At 38.7% G+C, this 23,769-nt stretch overlaps 1 protein-coding gene across 1 annotated transcript in view; it reads right to left on the reverse strand.

The window, feature by feature from the left end:
- Window positions 1-631: 631 nt before the first annotated feature.
- Window positions 632-23,769, reverse strand: part of LRFN2 (leucine rich repeat and fibronectin type III domain containing 2) — a 710,723-nt gene continuing 687,585 nt past the window's right edge. The window contains 1 exon segment of the mRNA XM_075339004.1: window positions 632-4,692. Within this exon segment, the coding sequence (XP_075195119.1) occupies window positions 3,768-4,692 (925 nt within the window). The 3' untranslated portion in view covers window positions 632-3,767.

Raw genomic sequence — 23,769 nt, forward strand, 5'->3', positions numbered from 1 at the left:
TTATTTATTAATCAACAGGGTAAAGACACATACAGTGTGTGTGATTCCAACCAATCACAGACGTTGTCTCAGATGGTGGGGTCGGGGTCTGACAGCAGCCGATTAGAGACTGGAGAAAGGGGAAAACAGTGAATAGGCATTAGAGATAAATGTCAGACCCAGACGTAAGGCTGCAGCCATGGGGAGACTCAGTAAGTATGTACTGCTTTAACATTTTTGCTTCCTTTTTTTACAGTGGCCAATGACAGCCATTCCAATGCTTGACATGGCTGTGATGGGCATCACTAGTTACGAGAACTGAGCACCCGAGCATGGTAGTGCCCGCTCATCACTAGTTACGAGAACTGAGCACCCGAGCATGGTAGTGCCCGCTCATCACTAGTTACAAGAACTGAGCACCCTAGCATGGTAGTGCCCGCTCATCACTAGTTACGAGAACTGAGCACCCGAGCATGGTAGTGCCCGCTCATCTGTAGCCCTCACCTGGTAAACTTCTTTGGTCTACAATTAACCATCTCCATCGTCTTCTGTTGCCCGGCGTTGTCGTCACCTTCTGCTGCATCAGAGAAGCCAGAGATGCTAGTGATGTTTGCGTCAGTGACCAGACCAATAAAGACAGGGGAAGGCTGGGTAAATATTATTTATTTATTTTTTTAACCCCTTCCCTGCCATTATGAATCCAACAAAATGGCATCCAGATGGCATTTTGGTGGCAGGCATTTTTAAGAATGTTTATCTAAAAACTCCAAAAAAAAAAAAAAACAGGAGAAAAAAATACATAACCAAAATACTGCCATTCTGTCCACAGGTTGTGCAGAGTTTTGCCGTTCAGCTCCATTTAATTTTAAAGAGCTGGGCTGCAATATTAGACACATCCTCTTACACTGGGGTGGAGTTTTTGTTTTTTTTCCAGAATCCTACAACAATTCTTTTAAAATATTATTATTTTTTTTTTTACTTTCTATCCAATAAATTACACTCTGAAGATCATGTAATATGTAAACTACTTCTGTAAATTAATTGCTGACCTGCTCCATCTCTGAAGATGACACAACAGTGACTGAATCACCTTATACTGTGTGATTTGTAAAATACTTTTGTCTTTTTTTAGTCTCTATGGAATCAAAGTCACTCATTAAATTTTTGCACTATTGAGAAGTCTTCTGGAAGGTCCCAGAGGTTGCCGGAGAATTGGGAAACCTCCCGGAGACCCAGAGGAAAATCGCCAACAGCAAGGGAACCCCAGAGGACTTGGAAAATCTCTCACAGGCAGCGATACCTCCTGGGAACCCCAGAGGACTTGGAAAATCTCTCACAGGCAGCGAAACCTACTGGGAACCCCAGAGGACTTGGAAAATCTCTCACAGGCAGCAAAACCTCCTGGGAACCCCAGAGGACTTGGAAAATCTCTCACAGGTAGCGAAACCTCCTGGGAACCCCAGAGGACTTGGAAAATCTCTCACAGGTAGTGAAACCTCCTGGGAACCCCAGAGGACTTGGAAATCTCTCACAGGCAGCGAAACCTCCTGGAAACCTTGTGCCTGGTGCCATTAGGTGGACTTCCTTCTGATTCTGCATCAGGAGCGCTGTGGAATGGGTTAAAGACAAAAGTGGAGGGGCGAGGTGTCTCTTAAGAGTGGTGATCATCTACCAAGGCTGGCAAACATGACTATTTCTGTGGGATCCTATCCCGTACATAAACCGTCCTACGTGACCCTTTTCCCTATATACTCCATATATTCCAAAAATAATAAAACCTCTATGTAAGTAAAATAGCCCAGATTTCATTGCAGAATTATTTTTTTTTACTGTACAATTTGTAGCAAAAATTGTTTCTTTTTCCACATGAATGTCATATTCTAAAATTCCAAGTAGGAAACATGACCATACAAGAGAAGTACACAGCCGGCTCACAATATAGCTCTCGTCTCGTTTGTTTTTTTTTTCTTTTTGTGATATAAAAAACATTATACATTATATTCACCTTGTTAGTTTTTTTTTTTTTTTCTGTACAAAAATGCCAATGACCAGAGAAATCGTAGAAACAAAATTAAAACAGAGCTAACCAAGTCCATGATGGCTAATAGTACTTTTTGTTTTTCTCTCCCTTTCAGTCACAAGAAAGTCATTAATGTGAATGGTGGTGGACGAGTCAAAAATCCATTTTAGTCCTTCGTAAAACGTTGGTACTCTCCAGGTATTTTTTAACTAGGAAGTGCAAGCCGTCAATGAAATCCTGCTACTCCCGGACGATACGCTTGACTGTGTTGCTGACATCTGGAATGACAATTTTTATCTTGTCATATCTTATTAAATTCTGAGCACTATATATTTTGTTAGCTAGTACCCTCAGGGGAATGACAAGGCTTCACTCATTGTTTTATGGATGGACAAGCTTTGGATTTTCAGCTGTTGCTAAAGTACTTCCATATTTTTGGGTCTCCAGAGCCAGAAAAGAGTAAACAAATGGTTAGTTTAAAAAAAATAAAAATTTGAAGACAAAATTAAAAAATAATACCTGTACTGACTCTGGAGCCAACACAGTAATTCAATAATAGTTAAGTAAATCAGCAACAACAGAGTTTCTAAAACTTGTGCACCCTCTTTCCCTCCACCCCATAAAATGATCACACTTATAAAATATTAAAAATTCCTCTACTTAGCCCTTCGGGATAAATTTCCAAATTAAACTCTAATTTTTAGATATTTTTTATTTCAAAAAATAAATCCCCAAATTCAGAATTTTTTTTCAATCATTTTCTTTTTTTTATTTCAAAAATTATATCCCCAAATTCAGAATTTTTCTCAATTCTTTTCTTTTTAATTTCAAATAATGAAATCCCCAATTCTGAATTTTTTTTCAATGATTTGCTTTTTTTTAAATTTCAAAAATTAAATCCCCAAATTCAGAGGGGTTTTTTCAAATATTTTCTTTTATTATATTTCAAAAATTAAAACCCCAAATTCAGTATTTTTTTTTCAATTATTTGCTTTTTTATGTTTCAAAAATTAAATCCCCAAATTCTGATTTTTTTTCAAATATTTTCTTTTATTATATTTCAAAAATTAAATCCCCAAATTTAGAATTTTTCTCAATTATTTTCTTTTTTATTTCAAAAATTAAATCCCCCAAATGTATTTATTTTTTTTTAATTAATAATTTTTTTTTTTCTTTTTTTCCCAAATGACTAAAACACAGCATCACTCCTGGGGAAAAAACAATATATATGTGAAGGATCTACATAACTTTTTGTTTTATTTGTCTGAAAATATATATTTGGTTAACGCTTTCCCTTTATTAATCTGAATGACTCTAAAATAATACAATGACGACAGTAAAAGAAACAATAAAAAAGAAACAAAAAAGGGAAAATAAGAAAAAAATAAAAAGTTAAATGGAAAATAAGGGAAGAAAGATTTGAGGTGACCATAGATGGTGCTGTATTTGGATGGTTGGTGGCGTCAACGTTACATCACCGATGCCTCTGTGGATCTTCATCATAGGTTTGAACTTAAAGACAGGAATGATAATTCCTTCTTCAGATGTCTTTTTCTTGGGTTTCTATGGTAAGGAGCACTTAGATTATACCAGGTGCTTCTTCTGAACAGTCCACCACTGCCGGGGCTTAACACAACTGTCTCGACTTGTGTCATGGCAACTCTTGCGGAGGTTTTTGCTGTTACCCATCTCTGATGTCAGAGACCTACTCAATTCTTAGGGTATTTTCTTGTATGCTATACTTGCCATTAAAGGAGGAGAACCGTATTTACACTGTGCTTTCCATTACCCATTCTGAGCTGTCGTAGGTGCTTCTAGTTGTGTTCCCTGTAAGTTCGCTATCGTCATATTGTAAAAGCATCCCATTAACTGAGAGGCTTCTCCTAGTCCAAATATTTGTGATCTTTCTTGGGTAACTACAACACTGAGTTGTGGCAAAGTCCCCCATGTCAAAAGAATGACTACGTTTTGCTTTCCCCTCCAGAGGTAACATAAGGAGACTACGGACTTTGGACTCTTGGTTGCCCAACAAAGGCTCTTTGTCTGACAGGTGGACTGTGGTAGAAGTCCTGGAGTCTATAGTATCCTCCTTTTTTTGACACCTAAGCTCCAGGGAGGCAAACGCTCCCATAAGTCTATCAATGTTATGTTTCGACCTGGAGACGGATCTCCATTTATTGGACAGAGTGCTTTGATTACTCTGTAGACTATAGTCATCCCCTTCCGGACTATTCACCGAACTAGAAGAGGATGAGACACTACTGTGCACTGAGCCACATCTGAATTCCATTAGTTCATTCCTCACCACCACTTTGGGGTTGACTTGTGGTGGCAAGCCATTCTGCACTGAATTTCCGCCATTAGTTTGGGAATAGACATTGCTGACATTGGCCATCTTGCCCTGGGAATTGTTGCAAATTTTATATCTTACCATTAAGATAACAATGAAGACCAGCAATGTAGCAACTATGATGCCGCCAATAACTAGAATCATTGTTCCCCCTAAGAACTGGCTGTGCATGGACTGGCACTGTTGATAGTCCTCTTGGGTGAAGAACTGAGAGCATCCCACGATGTTGGTGGCTGTTAGAGTCGTTGCCGTGTCGTCCCAAATGGCCAAGACGCACAGGTCGTACGCCGTCCCCGAGACCAGGTTGTTCACAACAAAGGCTTTGTTTGAAGCAGGGATCATCCTTGAATAGAAATACAAGAAAGAGAATGACAAAAACATTCATTATATTGTGCTCTGGGGATACGATAAAGAAATTCAAAAATCACTGTCATATATCAGAGCATCGGTACAAATTCACGAGTTGTGTAGACAATCTGATATCACACGTAGATTTACATTTCCGGCATTACCTTCTTTAATTCATTTATTTTTATTTCTTCATTAAATTTTACTATTGTGTTTCATTCAATCATTCATTCAGTTCTTCATTCTCTTTAATCATACTTTATTTTTTCTTGCTTTATTTGTCTTTATTTGTTACAGCTTATATTCTTTCAATAATTAATGTCATCATTCATTTGTTGTATATTGTATTCATTCATTGGTTCATTCATTCACTCATTTTTAATTTATTTATTCATTCCTTTTCATCACAAGTTGACACCTTCCTTACTTTTATTTTTTTGTGCTTCATTTATTTTGATTAATTATTGATTCATAAATTCATCCTTTAATTTCTTAGCCCTTTTTTTTACTATTGTATTTCATGCATTCATTCATTCAGTTCTTCATTCCTTTTAATCATAAATTGTCTCTTTTCATACTTTTTTATCTTGCTTCATTTATTTGTCTTAATTATCTAATTGGATCATAAATTCATCTGTTCATTCCTTAAATATTTTCTTCTTTCAAAAATTAATGTCATTATTCATATATTTGTTGTATATTTTATTCATTCATTCACTCATTTTTTTCATTCAGTTATTCATTCTTTTTCCTACGTTACTGCCCTCCTTACTTTTATTTTTTTGTGCTTTATTTCTATTAATTACGATCTGTAAATTCATCCGTTCATTTCTTTGCACTTTTTTACTATTGTGTTTCATTTATTCATTCATTCTTCATTCCTTTTAATCATAAGTTGGCCCTCATCATACTTTGATTTTTTTTTTTGGTCATTTATTTGTCTTAATTTGTTAGATATTTTCAATGTCATCATTCATATATTTGCTGTATATTTTATTCATTCATTAGTTCTCTCATTCATTCATTCAATCACTCATTATTTTTTCATTCATTTATTCATTCCTTGTCATCATAAGTTGACCCCCTCCTTAGTTTTATTTTTTTCTGCTTCATTTATTTCTTTCAATTATCGATTCATAAATTAATCCTTTCATTTCTTAGCCCTTTTTAGTATTGTGTTTCATACATTCATTCATTCATTCAGTTCTTTATTTAATCATAAGTTGGCCCTTTTCATACTTTTATTTTTTTTGCTTCATTTATTTGTCTTAATTATCTAATTTGATCATAAATTAGTCTGTTAATCTTTTTTTCTTTAAATAATGTCATCATTTGTATCATTTTTGTATATTTTATTCATTCATTGATTCTCTCATTCAGTCATTCATTCACTCATTAATTTTTAATTCACTTATTCATTCATTTTCATCATTAGTTGACGCCCTCCTTACATTTATTTTTTCTTGCTTCTTTTATTTCTATTAATTATCTAATTGATTTGTAAATTCATCCATTCATTTCTTGGCCCTTTTTTATTATTGTGTTTCATTCATTCATTCATTCATTCATTCATTCATTCATGTTTTTATAAATTCCCTAACTTAACCATTAACTACATTTTTTTTATTTTCATACATGTCATCATTCATTTTATCTTTAATGTATTCTCTTGTTCTCTTTTCTTTCTTATATTCATTCATTCATTCATTCCCTTAATTTTTAATTTGTCTTTTTTATTCAATCGTTCATTAGTTTTCGATTTTCATTTTTTTCATTTTTTTTTTACCATAAATTTTACAATGGATCCATTTGTTGATTTTATTTTCTTTAAATAGTTCATTAAATCATTCATTTTTTTTTTCCATTATTTAATGATTCCAAATCAATTAACTCATTTTTTCGTTCTATTATTAACATGTTTTGCTTTGTTTAAATGACAAAATATATTAAATAGCTGAATTAAATTTGATTAATAATGTTTAATTGAAATAATTATTTTACAAAGCCGGAGATCATTTTTATACATTTATAATCTAGAGATAATTAAACATAAATCATTAAATTGTAGAATTTATTTATGGAGAAAACACAGGTGGCAAAATCGGAAATTGAAGAATGTGGCTTCATGATAATTCCCCAAGCCTTAACATATTTAGCGTATGGCATTGTGCAGACCTTACATATGTCCCGAAAAATCAGTATAAAATTTAAAATGCAACCTCATATAATACCAAATACAGCTATAGACTGCACATGACATCTCCATACACGAGACATAAATATATACAGAACCATAAATGTATAGAAAATCCCCGATGTGCTGCACGTCACACCGTACTCCACTCAGTGTGATGTATAGTAAATCCAAGATCCTGAAAGGGCAACGTCACCAGCTCAATGTAGAATGCATGAAGATATTCAGACACATCGAATCTCGCTCTAGGCCCCCTGTAACGCTCACTGCCGGACCCACGGAATCTGAGGGGGAACCTGGGCTTAGCCTTAGTTGGAGGGGCTTAACTAAGAACCTGTCGCGAGGTGGACGCCAGGTACCACTGCCAGGGCAGTGAACGGGACTGTGGCAGGTGACTCCCAGGACAGGAGACAAACTCAGGTATGGACACAGGCGCAGGCAGGTACACACAGGGGTGGCTGAGGCAGGTATTGTGGGAATAGCAGGGTAGATGTCAAGACACCAGCCGGGGAGCTGAAGCACAGTGTGTGCTGATGCAATACCTTACAGCACCAGCAGGGAGAGCAGATGCCACGAGGTGTGTGGAGGATGGTCAGACAGGCCGGGTCGAACACAGGAAAAGTAGTAACAGACCAGAGGGACGCGCAGGAGAAAGGTCGGGGTCAGGCTGAGGACATTACCAAAGGAAGTAACAGAGGAGGGGAGGTAGGAGGGAGAGGGGACAAGAAGCAGGCAGGAAAGGAACGCAGGTATGTCAGGGGAGACAGACGGAGATCAAGGGGATGAGACACAGACAGAGGACGGGAGCACAGGGGAGACGGATCATGATCAAACACTTACAGGGACCAGCAATCACAGCAGAGCAGAGCTTAGCTTATAACCGGCGTCGGTTCACCAGAGATGATCCCATTTAAAGGGTCCAGGCACCGGAAATGAGGCCCAGAGAAAGGCTCCAACCCCTAGCCATGTGGCAGGGAGATGAAACCATGACAGTAGATAGGTATGGGAAGATAGGTACAGGGAATGGACACAGGAGCTACGGGGCCTGACAACTAGCTAGCAGAGTGGAAGTCTAACAACTAGGAATGTTGCACAGGAACTTCCCCTAATGGGAGGTTGCTTTAAATACATAAATACATAGTGTCTCTCAGCCATAGGCTGAGAGGAATTTCAGGGAAATGGTGCACCGGCACATTAAGAGGAGGGCTGGTGTGAGTGCATGCTCCCTAAGCGCATTCTTAGAGAGCCTGTGTAGCGTGCACATGCCCCAGGGGGAGAGGGAGGCAAACAAGCACTCGGGCGGCCACAGAGCTGCGGAGGATGACGCAACCTCCCCGGAGGCAGTGGATAACTGAACATCCCTGCAGGGACGCCGGCACTACACACCCTTACAGGAGAGTTGACTTTTAAGGAGTTGATGAGTAGATGGTGGCTTTGTGACCAGCTGGAGACCTTGAATGATGGACAAAAAGGCATAAAGGCACCAGCTACCTTTATGTAATAACCCCTTTAATGAACCATCCTAATAGCAGTATGATACACTGAAAAGTATCTGAAACAAATAGTTACATATTACTCTAGTACAGGGGGCCACTAATGGACCCCATCTCACTTGAGTCTGATCAATGTCCGATCAGGATGGTGCTGACTGCTGTGACCCCAAATATCTCTCCATCAAAGGCGTCATACAACCTGCACGCGGCCCTCGTATCTGCAGCCAATGACTGTATTTCCGTGTTTGTGCTCCTTTGACTACTTTGTACACATCATTTTTCTGGAATCGCGCTCCCATCTGTTCCTATATACTGTACAGACAGAACAAAGGGAATCAAGATGAGCTCTTCAATTGTCCAATAATCCTAGCTGGGCGGCCGGTGCATTGTGCGTGCACAGCCGCTACAAGAATAAATCATTGGTGCCTGATGATTGTCGCTGGAGCACGATTAGGTAGGTTCATGGCAAACATTAGATACTTGCTCCGTTTTATCCTCTATTCCTTACAGTGATTGTCCACGTTTGATGAATTTTGTTTTTAGTTAAATGGACATAATTGGGGGTAAAAATCATTTTTGTAGTTGGGTTTCATTAATAATTTTGCACCACTTGTCTTCTATATAGTGTTGCACTGTCTATTGCTGACTGCGGAATGAGTTAACTAAGAACTCATCAGTCAGCTCTCAATAACCAAGGGAGCTTGTAGCTCTTTCTGTTCTCCGCTCAGTTGACTTCTATCCACAGACTCTAGCACCGTGTCCTCCTTCTATCTGAAACTGAATCTCTCAAAAACTTAACTTCTCATTTTTTTCCCTCTACAAACCGACCTGTACCCGATATTGCAATTACCTTTGGTGGTTGAACCGTAACTCCCAGCAGCACGCTCGCTGTCTTCCAGTTATATCTGACACAGAACTTTCCTTTATTCCCTAGATCCGAGCACTCGCTCGTGTCACCTGCATCTTAAAAACATCTCCAGAATCCGACCTTTTCTCACCTTTGAAACTGTAAAAACTCTCACAGTAGCTGTTATTCATTCTCGTCTGGACTATTACAACTCTTTACTGATCAGTCTCCCTCTAACCAAATTTATCCTCCCTTATCCAAACTGCAGCCAGTATTGTATTTCTGTCCAGCCGTTACAGCGATGCCTCCCGCTTGTGACAGTCATTACACCGGCTGCCCATCCACTACTCTCTATTACCTACCCATCTTCTCCACAGTTCTGCACTTCCTACATCTTCTCCCTCATCTGTCTATCACCTACCTGTCCTCTCCACAGTTCTGCACCACCATACGTCTTCTCCTCATCTCTATCACCCTACCCATTCTCTCCACCCCCCTACATCTCCTCCCTCATCTCCATCACCTACCCATCTTCTCCACAGTGTGGCACCCCTCTACATCTTCTCCTCATCTATGTCTATCACCTACCCGTCCTCTCCACAGTGCTGCACCCCCCTACATCTCCTCCCTCATCTCTGTATCATCTACCCGTCCTCTCCACAGCTATGCACCCCCCTACATCTCCACCCTCATCTCTGTCTATCACTTACCCGTCCTCTCCACAGTGCGGCACCCCCCTACATCTCCACCCTTATCTCTGTCTATCATCTACTCATCCTCTCCACAGCTATGCACCCCCCTACATCTCCACCCTCATCTCTGTCTATCATCTACCTGTCCTCTCCACAGTGCTGCACCCCTCTACATCTCCACCCTCATCTCTGTCTATCATCTACCTGTCCTCTCCACAGTGCTGCATCCCCCCTACATCTCCACCATCATCTCTGTCTATCATCTACCCGTCCTCTCCACAGTGCTGCACCCCCCCTACATCTCCTCCCTCATCTCTGTATCATCTACCTGTCCTCTCCAGAGTGCTGCACCGCCCTACATCTCCTCCCTCATCTATCTATTACCTACCCACGCTCTCCATTCTGCAACTGATCTAAGAGTGACAATTCCCCCCTTATTTGTAAAGTGTTGCGGAATATGTTGGCGTTACAGAAATAAAATTATAAATAATTATTTAATCATGTCATGGTTGAATACGCTGGAAACCAAGAACCTGTAGAAGCAAAATGGTGTAACATTTTTAATGAAACACAATTTCAAAAATGATTTTATGTCCCAAATTCATATTTTTACATGAAAATATAATTTGATAGATAAAATCGATATCAATTTGTCCTTTGGCCCCAGCTCTGTCCTCAGCTAACATTCCAGTGACTACTATGGATTAGCCACTAGAATCTGTGATAATTAAGAATTACTGATGCAGATTAAAATGTTCCTCTGGGACTGAAAAATTTCTGCCATTTGTTTCTTTTTAGGATTTTGGTCAACATTTAAGATATGATTCATCATTTAGGGGTTTTTTTAGGTTACTTTTTTATCTTGTTTTTATGTGCCAAATTCTTTGCACATGATTTGTTTAATTTTGTGCAAAATCAAAAATTGATTTTTTTTTCTATTTTTGTGCACCTTTTATAGAGAAAAATAAGTCAAATCATCGTTTAAAATGTCACATTCAACTAACTTTTGTATAAACTAATTAAGTTTTTGACAAACAAAAAAAAATAATTACTTTTTCAAGCGTCAGGGGAACTGCAGGAAAGTTGCACAAAAAAATTGCCTTATTCAAAAAGTTTCAATGAGTGAATCAGTTGTAAACATTTGCATTACATGAACCGTTGGCATAAAAAGAGAACCAAAAATAATGGTCTGTATCACAGAGAGTCCTCCTGAGCACTGGCGGGTGGTGGAGGCCACGGGCAAACATCACTGTGCCCACCATATAGCACAGCCCTAACAATGGCGGCATTAAGGCAAATGTCCAGCAATGATACAAAGCAGAACGCAGGATATTCACAACCAGAATATTGAGATTTCCGCATGATACAGAACAAACAAGAAGAAAATAAAAGATGTTTTCATCCCTGAGACCTGCGGAGTGTGATGAATGGATTCCGATGTTTCCAGATATCTCTATAATCCTTCTCCTCAACCTTCTGTTCAGAGCGTATGTGATTATTTATTAAAGAGATTTCTACAAATCTTGTGTAATCTGTACGGGAAAGGCATGTTTCCCCACCGAGGACGCAACACTACATACACGTGACAGGCTCCATTACACGGTCACAGGCGGCAAGACAAGGAGCCAATCTAGGAATGAAGAAGGGATTATTGGAAAGAAAACAAAAGAAAGGAAAAATAAAAAGAAAGAGAAAAAGAGAGAAAAAAATAGAAAGAAAGGTAAAAAAAGAAAAAAAAGAAAAAGAAAGAGAAAACGAGAAAAAGAAAAGAGAGAGAAAAAAATAGAAAGAAAGGTAAAAAAAGAAATAAAAAAAGATAAAAAAAGAAAGAGAAAAAGAGAGAAAGAAAAAATAGAAAGAAAGAAAGGTAAAAAAAGAACAAAAAATATAAAAAAAGATGAAAAAAGAAAGAGAAAAAGAAAGAGAAAAGGAGAGAAAGAAAGAGAGAAAAGAAAAAAGTAGAAAGAAAGGTAAAAAAAGAAAAAAGAAAGGTAACAAAAGAAAGATAAAAAGAAAGAGAGAAAGAAAAAATAGAAAGAAAGGTAAAAAAAGAAATAAAAAAGATAAAAAAAGAAAGCTAAAAAAGGAGAAAAAGAGAGAAAGAAAGAGAAAAATAAAAAAGTAGAAAGAAAGGTAAAAAAAGAAATAAAAAGAAAGATTAAAAAAAAGAAAAAAAAAGAAAAAAGTAGAAAGAAAGGTAAAAGAAGAAAAAAAAAGAGAAAAAGAAAGAGAAAAAGAAAGAGAAAAAGAAATAGAGAGAGAAAAAAATAGAAAGAACGATAACAAAAGAAAAAAATATATATAAAAAAAAGATAAAAAAAGAAAAAAGAAAGATAAAAAGAAGATTAAAAGAAAGATAAATTCAAGAAAAGAATGGAAGGACATTGATAGATAAAGAGACAGATATATAGATCAATCGATATGTGATATACAGACATGTGTGGTCAATATAAAGGACTGGCACATGACTTATTTCTTCCAAAGACAATACTAAGGACCAGGAGGCATACACTGCGAGTGGAAGAAAAGAGATTCCGGCAGCTAAATAGGAAAGGGTTCTTTACAGTTAGAGCGGTCAGGCTGTGGAATACACTACCACAAGAGGTAGTAATGGCAGATACTATAACAGCTTTATATCAGGGCGGAGGATTTCCTCACTACACAACAACATTGTCAGTTATAAGTGACTTAGGGACAAAATGTAAAATTGGTGGAGGAAGGTGAACTAGATGGACCTAGGTCTTTTTTCAACCTATGTAACTATGTAACAGACAGATAAATAGATAGACAGTGCATGCAAAAGTTTGTGCGCCCCTTGTCAAAATTACTGCTATTGTGAACAACTTAAGCAAGTTGAAGATGAAGTGATCTTTAAAATGCAGAACGTTAAAGATGACACATTTTCTTTGTATTTTAGACAAAAATATATGTTTTCATCTCTTACATTTTAAAAATTAGAAAAAGGAAAATGGGCCAGTGCAAAAGTTTAGGTACCTTTAGCAATTTGTGCGCTCGGATAACTTTCATCAAAGTTTCAGACCTTAATTAGCCTGTTAGGGTTATGGCTTGGTCATGATCATTGTTAGGAAAGGCCAGGGGATGAAAATGTCCCAGCTTTATAAAAACCCGGCCTCCTCCAACCTTGTGCCAAAACCAGCAGCCATGAGTTCTTCTAAATTTCCAACTTATCAAACTATTTTCAGGGTCATCAAATATCAGAAATTCCAAATAATTCAAATGACCCGAATTCTCATAAAACATTAAATTCTTTATTATTTTATTTAGACAAACACACAAGAAAAATATTAAAAAGATGGATAATGATATAAAAATATCCTGGGTTTAACAAGTGTTAATTTTTCTTTTTCTTAAATATTATACATAATAAATTCACAGGTTCGTCACACAATTTTTTTAAACAAATTTTTTGTACATATGTTTTTGTGAAGTTGGTCTCTTGCAAAAGTATTCAACCCCTAATCCGCCCACATCAAGGTCGACTATAATATATAATTTATGATCTATAGGAAAGTGCTAGTGCATTAGCATACAACAAAAAAAAAAAAAAAAAAGTAAACAATTTGAGAGACCAAAGATACATGAGATGAATGAGGGGTTGAACAGTTTTGTTTAGGGATGGGAATAATCTGCTTATTCCAATGAATCTATGCAGAGTTAATGTCTAAGGCAAGCCATAAACTGCATCAGAAAAAAACTGTGAACACGTTGTCACATGAATTGCTGTAAACAAATGCCCATTATACCTATGTATCTACTATATGTTAAGAGTTAACAGAGCAAAATGCAATCTGCCATATGATTAACAGGAATAATATCACATCAGCATATTACCAGGCAGGCCACATAACATCATGAACACTGATGTGTTTAGAGCAATGCTTCTCAAACAGGTATATTAAGGGTTAACAGAGCAAGATTTAATCCAGTTGCAGGAGTTAGGCTATGTTCGCACGTTGCGTCGGAGTACCTGCAGTTTATTCTGCACGTTTTCCTTCCCTTGGTTTTTGACCATTTTTTAGCGCTAAAAACGCATGCGTTTTTACCGCATTTTTAGTGCGTTTTCAGCGCTTTTTGCCTGCGTTTTCACCTGCGTTTCTGCAGATGCGTTTTTGAGATCAAGACACTGAGAAATAAAGTTGAATTAGTCAAAAAGAATGAAAAAAGAGAAAAAAAGTATAAAATTATCTTTTAATAAAATTATATGGGAAATTATCAATTTTAATGTAATAATAGTGGTTATGCACATTCTATCAGAAAAATAGCTAAAGTTTATTATTTTTTAACATTTAAATTTTCGGTTATTGTGTGTGTGTAAAGGAACATTAGAACCCATTAATTTTTGTCCAGAAAAGCATGCGTTTTTGGAGCCAAAAACGCAGTGGAAAAGCAGGTAAAAAGCATGAAAAACGCAGGAATTGTGATTTTGGTTGCTTTTTGCCATTTCTCATTGACTCCAATGTTAAGGAAACGCTGCAGAAATGGCAAAAACAACTGACATGCTGCTTCTTTTTCAGCATGGTTTTTGACCACAAATATGCAAATTAAACGCTGCTGAACAAAAAGCAAAGTGCAGACAGGATTTCTGCTTTTCCCATAGACTTTGCTGGAAATCAAAAACGCATGCGTTTTTGCGCAAAAACGCTGCTGCCAAAAACGCTGCAGAAACGCGGTAAAAAACGCAACGTGCGAACATAGCCTTAGATTACACCAGTGTGTTACTAGACAAGCCGCATAACATTAAGCCATAGACACTGGTGTGGTCACAGCAATACTTATCAAGCAGGTACAAGGATCAAATCAACATAGTGTTAAACAGGTCATACAGAGCGGTGATGAACCAAAGCATAAATATAAGCCTTAAGGGGATCTTGGGTTTCTTATGTAAGGCTTCTATTTATGCTTTGGTTCATCACCGCTCTGTATGACCTGTTTAACACTATGTTGATTTGATCCTTGTACCTGCTTGATAAGTATTGCTGTGACCACACCAGTGTATATGGCTTAATGTTATGCGGCTTGTCTAGTAACACACTGGTGTAATCTAACTCCTGCAACTGGATTAAATCTTGCTCTGTTAACCCTTAATATACCTGTTTGAGAAGCATTGCTCTAAACACATCAGTGTTCATGATGTTATGTGGCCTGCCTGGTAATATGCTGATGTGATATTATTCCTGTTAATCATATGGCAGATTGCATTTTGCTCTGTTAACTCTTAACATATAGTAGATACATAGGTATAATGGGCATTTGTTTACAGCAATTCATGTGACAACGTGTTCACAGTTTTTTTCTGATGCAGTTTATGGCTTGCCTTAGACATTAACTCTGCATAGATTCATTGGAATAAGCAGATTATTCCCATCCCTAAACAAAACTATTCAACCCCTCATTCATCTCATGTATCTTTGGTCTCTCAAATTGTTTACTTTTTTTTTTTTTGTTGTATGCTAATGCACTAGCACTTTCCTATAGATCATAAATTATATATTATAGTCGACCTTGATGTGGGCGGATTAGGGGTTGAATACTTTTGCAAGAGACCAACTTCACAAAAACATATGTACAAAAAATTTGTTTAAAAAAATTGTGTGATGAACCTGTGAATTTATTATGTATAATATTTAAAAAAAAGAAAAATTAACACTTGTTAAACCCAGGATATTTTTATATCATTATCCATCTTTTTAATATTTTTCTTGTGTGTTTGTCTAAATAAAATAATAAAGAATTTAATGTTTTATGAGAATTCGGGTCATTTGAATTATTTGGAATTTATGAGTTCTTCTAAGCAGCTGCCTAGCACTCTGAAAATGAAAATGGTGGAGGCCCACCAAGCAGGAGAAGGCTAAAAGAATAGAGCAAAGGGTTTTCACGTTGCTCTTTCCTCAGTTCGAAATGTAATTTTTAATTAAAAAATGGCCATTACCAGGAACAGTAGAGGTCAAGATAAGGTCTGGAAGACCAAGCAAAATGTCTGTGAGCGCTGCAAATAGGATTGCAAGAAGGCAAATTAGAACCCCTGTCTAACTGTAAAAGACCTTCAGATTTAGCAGAGTGTGGTCCATTGTTCTACTGTTCAGAGACATCTTCACAAATATGGCCTTCATGGAAGAGTCATCAGAAGAAATCCTCTGGGTCCTCACCATAAAATTCAGCATCAGAAGTCTGCAAAAGAACTTCTAAACAAGACTAAGGCATTGTGGTTACAAGTCATGTAGACCGATGAGGTTAAAATAGAACTCTGGTCAAAATTATGAAAGATATGTGTGGAGAAAAAAGGGTACATAATTTCAGGAAAAGAATATCTCACCAACCATTAAGTATGGGGGTGGATCAATCATGCTTTGGGGTTGTGTTGCAGCCAATGACACGGGGAACATTTCACGGGTAGAGGGAAGAATGGATTCAATGAAATTTCAACAAATTCTTGATGCAAACAGAACATAACTGTAAAAAATCTGAAGTTGAAATGAAAAGGAGAAAAGAGGAAGGAAAGGGGAATAAAAGAGGAGAAAAGAGGAGAAAAGAGGAGAACAGAACAGAACAGAACAGAAGAGAATAGAGGATGGCTTCTACAAATGGATAAGGATCCTAAACACATGTCAAACGACCTCAAGAGGCGCAAGCAGAACGTTTTACAATGGCCTCACAGTCCCCTGATCTGTACATCATTGAACATCTGTGGCTAGAGCTCAAAAGAGCAGAGCATGCAAGACGAGCCAGGAATCTCACACAACTGGAAGATGTCTACAAGGAAGAATGCATGAAAATCCCTCAAACAAGAAGCGGTCATACTTGCCAAATGGGGTGCTACTTGGTAATAACCATGCAAAAAGTTTTGCATTGGCACATTTTCCTTTTTAATAATTTTAAAATGTGAAAAATGAAAATATTTTTATTCAATAAAATACAAAGGAAATATGTCATCTTTAATGTTATGCTTTTATGAGATCATTTCATCTTCATCTTGCTGAACTGTTCACAATAATAGTAAGTTTGACCAGGGGTGCCCAAGCTTTTACATGCCACTGTAGATAGCTGCTAGATTGACGCAGGCAAGGACTCAGAAAATCTAAGAATGAAGAAGAAATTATTAGATAGAATAAGAAAAGAAGAAAAAGCAAGAAAGAAAAAAAAAAGAATGAGGGAAAGAAAGAAAAAAGAAAGAGGGAAAGAAAGAGGGAAAGTAGGAGGGAAACAAAGCAAGATAGAAAGAGGGAATGAGAAAGAAAGAAAGAAAAAAGAGAGGGAAAGAAAGCAAGAAAGAGAAAGAAAGGGAAAGAGAAAGAAAAAAAAGAAAGAAAGAGGGAAAGAAGGAAGGAAAGAAAGAGGGAATGAGAAAGATAGAAAGAAAGAAAAAAGAGGGAAAGAGAAAGAAAAAAGAAAACAGAGGAAAAGAAAGAGGGAAAGAAGGAGGGAAAGAAAGCGAGAAAGAAAGAGGGAATGAGAAAGAAAGAAAGAAAAAAAAGGAAAGAAAGAGGGAAAGAGAAAGAAAAAAGAAAGAAAAAGGGAAAGAAAAAAGAAAGAAAGAGGGAAAGAAAGAGGGAATTAGAAAGAAAGAAAAAGAAAGAGGGAAAGAGAAAGAAAAGAAGAGGGAAAGAAAGAGGGAAAGAAAGAGGGAAAGAAAGAGGGAAAGAAAGAGGGAAAGGAAGAGGGAAAGAGGGAAAGAGAAATAAAGTGAAAGAAAGAAAGAAAGAGAAAGAAAGAAAGAAAACGAAAGGAAGGACATGGATTGAAAGATAAATAATGAGATAGATATATACATCAATAGATACGTTATAGAAGACAGATTATAGACTATTGATTATAGACCGGCTGCTGATGACCATCATGACTCTCGTGCAGTTTGCTCCATTTGTTCATTGAGGCTACAGATGCAGCAGAGCTTAGTCTCCTGCCATAGACCCTGCGGTATGATTGGTGGATGCGGCACCCGCTTGTCTCCCATGGCTGGAAACATCTTTCCCATGGAGAGCTCCTCTAAGTATGGAGAGAGTATAAATGAGGACAGTCTCCGGGCAGCCTCCTGCCTCGTCCCCGGGGTGGAACTGATCAAACAAATGGAGCAGGATAGAAAACAAGGTTGTGTTGAGTTCCAAGAATAGAGAGCAGCACAATTATAGGCTGGCGGCCGCTGGTGGAGTGCACGGTATTGATTTTTGGAGCTGAGATTTAATGCATATACTGCAGAAATAACGTGACGCTCCCCCCAACCCGGGGTTCTGTGTCCCACAACGGCGCAGGCCAATTAGTTTAGGAAGAAAAGGTTAAATTATTTCTGCATTATTTTGCTGCATTCACTTTTTTTCTCCAAGGGGCCGCACTGTGTTATAGACTGAAATCTGAGCCTCATAGGGATAGCCTTACAATAAAAAGCCGGAGCCCGGAGCGCTGCGTCATAGAATCTGGGCCAGAAATACTGATCCAGAAGGACAGAAATAACCAGGACCTGAGACCACCCAAATTACATGGAAAAGTGGTGTTCTGGGGAGGCGAAATCTGACAGCGAAAACTTAGTCTGGATAAGGGGGTGGTCCTCACTAAAAAGGGGGCTTCTGGAGAAGTTTCATTATTTATCAGGTAGATATATTACAAAGTCGGGAATATTGCTGCTGTTTACACATGCAGTTACCACATCTGTCCACTAGAGGGGGTATAGAAGTCTACAGGATCCGACCTACTATACCATAGACCGTAATATTTCCAGATGTAGCAGAGCTGAGATTTTTGTTTGAATGTTTATTGGGATAAATAAATAATGAAGGGATTGTAAACTCAACCTGAAGCCTTAGGACCCCAGTATAAAAGCCTTAGGACCCCAATATAAAAGCCTTAGGACCCCAGTATAAAAGCCTTAGGACCCCAGTATAAAAGCCTTAGGACCCCACCTAACATCAGTAACTTATTTTACGTTCTGTATCAGATGCAAAACACTAAATAAGTAACATATAATAGATTAAAGATTAAATATTTACTATTACTTATTAGAAACAGCCAACAAGCTGCTGTTAATGCATCTGATTTTTTTGTAAAGGTGCAAAGCTAGGAAAGGAGAGGAATTTAGCCCGGACAGAGCCCACAGTCAAAGTTATCTCCCATAAGCCAGCATTTTGCCGCCCCCTGGGATTCGGAATTGGCCATTCTCCCAGCCTGTGGATAAACTAACATTGGTCTCAGTGAACAGGTAAAGGTCACTCCTGTGCTGCGGGGGAAAAGAAAATGGTGGTAAATTAAGCAGTCCAATGAACCAAAAGAAACAGGGAGGTTTATGGGGAACGGTGGGAGAGGGCACAATCTGGAAACTGGACAGTGTGTGGTGGCTGTAATGCCCACGGCCGATGTAGTGGCAGTGACCGGGATTAATGGACCTACCGGACCACAGGGGGGACCTGGGCTTACCCTTTAGTGAAGGCATAACTAAGCGCCCACCACGAGGTGGACACCAGGTACCACTTCCAGGTCCGTGACAGGGATTGTGTCAGCTGACCCTCAAGACAGGTGACGGACTCATGTATAGATGGGTACAGGCAGGGTGAAAGACGCAATCTGGCCAGGTGGGTACTGACAGGAATGGGAAGTTAGTTACTGGAGACGGACAGAGGAATAACAGGACAGGAGCTCAGGACCTCACAACTAGCAAAGCAGCAGACTGGAGACTGACTGACTAGCTAGAGGCGGTGCACAGGCACCTCCCCTAATGGAGGATGCCTTAAATACCTTAAATACACTGTGCCTTTCAGCCATAGGCATTTCCTGGAAATATCACGCCGGCCCTTTAAGAGGAGGGCCGGTGTGTGCGCGCGCATCTTAGGTGCACTCCCGGGAACCCTGTGCAGTATGTACCAGGACCAGGAGAGGAAGGAGGCAGCAGCACACATGGATGGCCAGGGGAGTGCGGGGAAGGACACAACCCAACCGGGGTGGTGAGTAAGTCGGCGTCTCTGCAGAGAGTGTGCAGAGGGGGAAAGTGTACAGAGGGGCAATGTATGCATAGGAGACTTTAAGGGGACAGTATTAGGCACAGAATAGAGAGGGGGCACAGTGTGCGGGCACATTATGTGGGACAGTATGGAGAGGGGGAAAGTGTGAGGTAAGGGTGAAGTATAGAGACTGGAGAGTATTGGAAGGACACAGTGTGGGAGGACAGTGTGAAAAGGAGACCCAGTATGGAAACGGAGCACGTTGGTGGGACACTTAAGATAGGGACAGTGTGGCAGTTATAAATAATAAGGGGAGATAGTATAGAGGTTATAACTAGTAAGGGAGGACAATGTAACAGTTACACTTAATAAGGGCAAACAGTGTGAATTATAGCTCATGAGGGGGAGTGAGTGGTGTAGAGGCAACATTTTGTAGGACAGTATGGAGGCCATGTGAGGGACAGTGTGGGGGTCCAATTTATTGTAGAGAGCACAGTCAGGGGCAATTATTTTCTCCAGGGGTCGCTCGTAGGGCAGATATTTTTTTATTCATGAGCATGAGAAAAAAAACCTGTTATATTTATGGGCACCATGTGGGGATGTACTGAGGAAGACTGGTAAAGACAGAAGTCTGCAGTGTCCAGTGAAGCTGGGGGTGTGAAAAGTCATCATGGCAACTGGACAAGATGAAGAAAAGGAAAATAAATCCAGTCAGAAACTGTCACTTATAAGGTGTAAATATTTATTTGTGATCCTTCTGTGTCTGATAAGTACTGTGGTTTCGGTATGATCCGCAGATATTGTCTGTTAACAAGAACTCTAAGTATCTCCTTACAATTGTTAAGGATATGTTTCATGCAATATAATTGTATATGGGGCTGGACTGACAGTACGATTTATTGCTGTACTAAGCTTGGTGCCATATTTATGTACTGATAGTAGTTCTGGTAATGTGCTCCTGGACTCATGTGGATTTGGGAATGTATTAATATACAGATAGTGGTCCTGATGATCTAATCATGTTCTAACGGTGGTTCTGGTTATATATATTAATGTACTGATGGTTATTCTGGTGCTGTGTTCACATACTGGTGGAAGTCCTGGCTACAGATTAATGTACTGATGATGGTTCTGGTTCCGTTTTTATGTACTAATGGTGGTCCTAGTTATGTATTCATGTACTGATGGTAATTGTTGTGCGGTATTCATGTACTGATGGTAATCCTGGTTATAGATTAGTGCATTGATGATGGTTCTGATTCTGTATTCATGTACTAATAGTGGTTCTGGTACTGTATTCATGTACAAATGGTGGTTCTGGTTATGTATTAATGTACTGATGATGGTTCTGGTTCCGTATTCATGTACTGTTGGTGGCTCTGGAAAAGTATTACTGTATTGTAATTGGTTCTGATTATGTACACATGTAGCATTCCATAACTTGTCATAACACATGGCTATATTAACAAAGAATTGGGCTGTTTGACAAATTGGGGGTTACTACATCTGTAGTTATGTTAGGAGCGTTAATTATAAAATTAAGTACTATAGCCAGATCCTCATAGTGTGTAAGATGCTCACTATCAGGATTCCATTCTGCTTGAAGATGTTAGCAGGCTCCCTACCTCTTGTGCCACTGTGCAGCTGCAGAGGTTGCCCAAATGATATGTCTGCCCCTGGGCATGTTCTGTCATCAAGCCCCCCAATGTTATGATCCGGTAACCGTGGAAGATTACAAAAAACTCCCATTGGTGAAAAACACCAAAAAACAGGATTAGTTGGAACCTTTTCTGACTGCAATCCCCTATCAGACCACACTAGAAGTAGCTGTGGAGTGTTCCTAAAAACCTAGACCTCACGTCACAGCCTGAGAAACTAGCTACGCCTGACAGAATGAAATTAGGAGATCTACCTTGCCTCAGAGTAGTCCCCAAAGGAGTAGATAGCCCCCCACATACAATTACTGTGATATAGGAAAACACAATACTCAGATAGGAAAAATAGATTTAGCAAAGGCGAGGCCCAACTAACTAGATACAAAGCAAAGGAAAGGAACTGATTGTAGTCAGTACAAAATCCCTGTAGAAAAATACCAAACTCCTGACAGTAAAAAATGGCCCTGGAGGTCATACGACCTCACCCCCACTATATCAGATACACCTGTAAATAATGGGAGAACAAAATACCAAAAGAACACAACATGCAGAACAGAAAATAATCAAATTAGACTTTCCTGCAGGAGAGCTAGCACAGGGGGAACCCCCATGCTCACAACACAATTGAAACAAAACTTCTCTCCTGCAAGAAAACAGATCCAAAGCAAAACAAGGAAAAACAACACCCTAAGGTGTAAACCAGGAAGCAAGTCAAAAACTGAAACTTATCTGCAGAAGTCTTGCTCAGGGATACAGGGAAGGACAAATCTCCAGGCAAGGAACAGAGACTGAGGAATATAGAATTATAACCGGCGCCCGCAGGGCAAAAAGTGCTCTCCTATATAGACCAGACTTGTCTGCAATAGGATTTCCCCAATTCCCAATTAATGCCGACACCTGTCTGAGTCACAGGCTCAGGTTCAGCTCTACTTCCATTCCTGGCCACCAGAGGGAGTTTCAGAACAGCACCCACATAGACGACATTCACAACACTGACATGTGTTATGTCAGCTCTTGATCCTTAGAGGTACTTAATTCTTTTCTTACTTCTGTAGAAGCAACTATTGAATTTTCTTTAAACTTAATTGAACTCCAAGCTAATGAGCAGCCGCACCGAAGTCTGATATTCAATATTCCTGGGGGTTTTCAGAAGGGAGAACATTTCTGGGTCTCTTGAGACTTCCCGGCTCTTACTTTGCTAATTACTACAAGACATGTAGAGGTAAGACATCTTCTTCATGCTTTCAGGATTGCATGCAGATCGCTGGGTCATGTAAGGCTGACAATTGCTGCTGGCGAAGCAGTGACGCTCCAGGTTTCTTCTAGATAATTATAGTTACGCTCGAAGTCTAATATTTTGTAGCAACTGAAAAAGTGTAAGACATTGGGATGAAATCAACAATGGAGAAAGTGTTCTGCTATATATATATATATATATATATATATATCTAGACTACTATTATATACTTCTATCTTTAATGTCACAACTAGAATCATATCTTATATATCACCCATTATCTATATTCATCATTCCAGTAATTTCCTCCCATAGCGCCCCCTATTGGGCATCGTTTTACTATAATATTTGCATACTGGATGTTTAAGCAGTAAGCGTTTCATATTTAAAAATGTATAAAATGTCAACAGAATAATGTTTCCTAAACTTTTCATAACTTCTCAGCCGGAAGTGAAAGTTTTAAAAGTTTTCACAGGTCACATCATAGGTAAATCGCTGTCCCGACTCCCGACGCACGTTTTTTTTTAAAATCAGCTGCATTTTTAATCTGGACATAGCTAATATCAATGACTCCAATATCTGCAAGTGTTTGATGGAGTCTGCGGTAATTTCAATATTGTCATACTTTCACCCTGCCCATCCCTTATTCTTTACACTCTGACTTTGCTCTACTAGGGTTCAGTTAATCTCAGAAAATTAGGAAATTTGGAGAAAATCTTAATTTCCCTTCCTCCATTGAGGAAGAAAAAGGTAACTGATCTTTCGAGTAACTGTAACGTTCGCCACCGAAGGTAGTACTGCGGCGAGCGGAAGTGGACCACGGGGAGACCTTGGCCATATCCTCTCGTGGGGTAGAGGACCAGGACTGTGGCAGCTGAGCCCCTGGACAGGAGTGGAGACAGGAGCAGACAGGACAGAGACAGGACAGACAAGGAAAAAAATGGATTTCTCTGATAAACTATATTACAGGTTTTCTTATATTCACCTGTACTATTGATTAATACAAAGCC

The sequence above is a fragment of the Anomaloglossus baeobatrachus genome, chromosome 3 (assembly GCF_048569485.1).
Source record: "Anomaloglossus baeobatrachus isolate aAnoBae1 chromosome 3, aAnoBae1.hap1, whole genome shotgun sequence".
Classification (NCBI taxonomy): Eukaryota; Metazoa; Chordata; class Amphibia; order Anura; family Aromobatidae; genus Anomaloglossus; species Anomaloglossus baeobatrachus.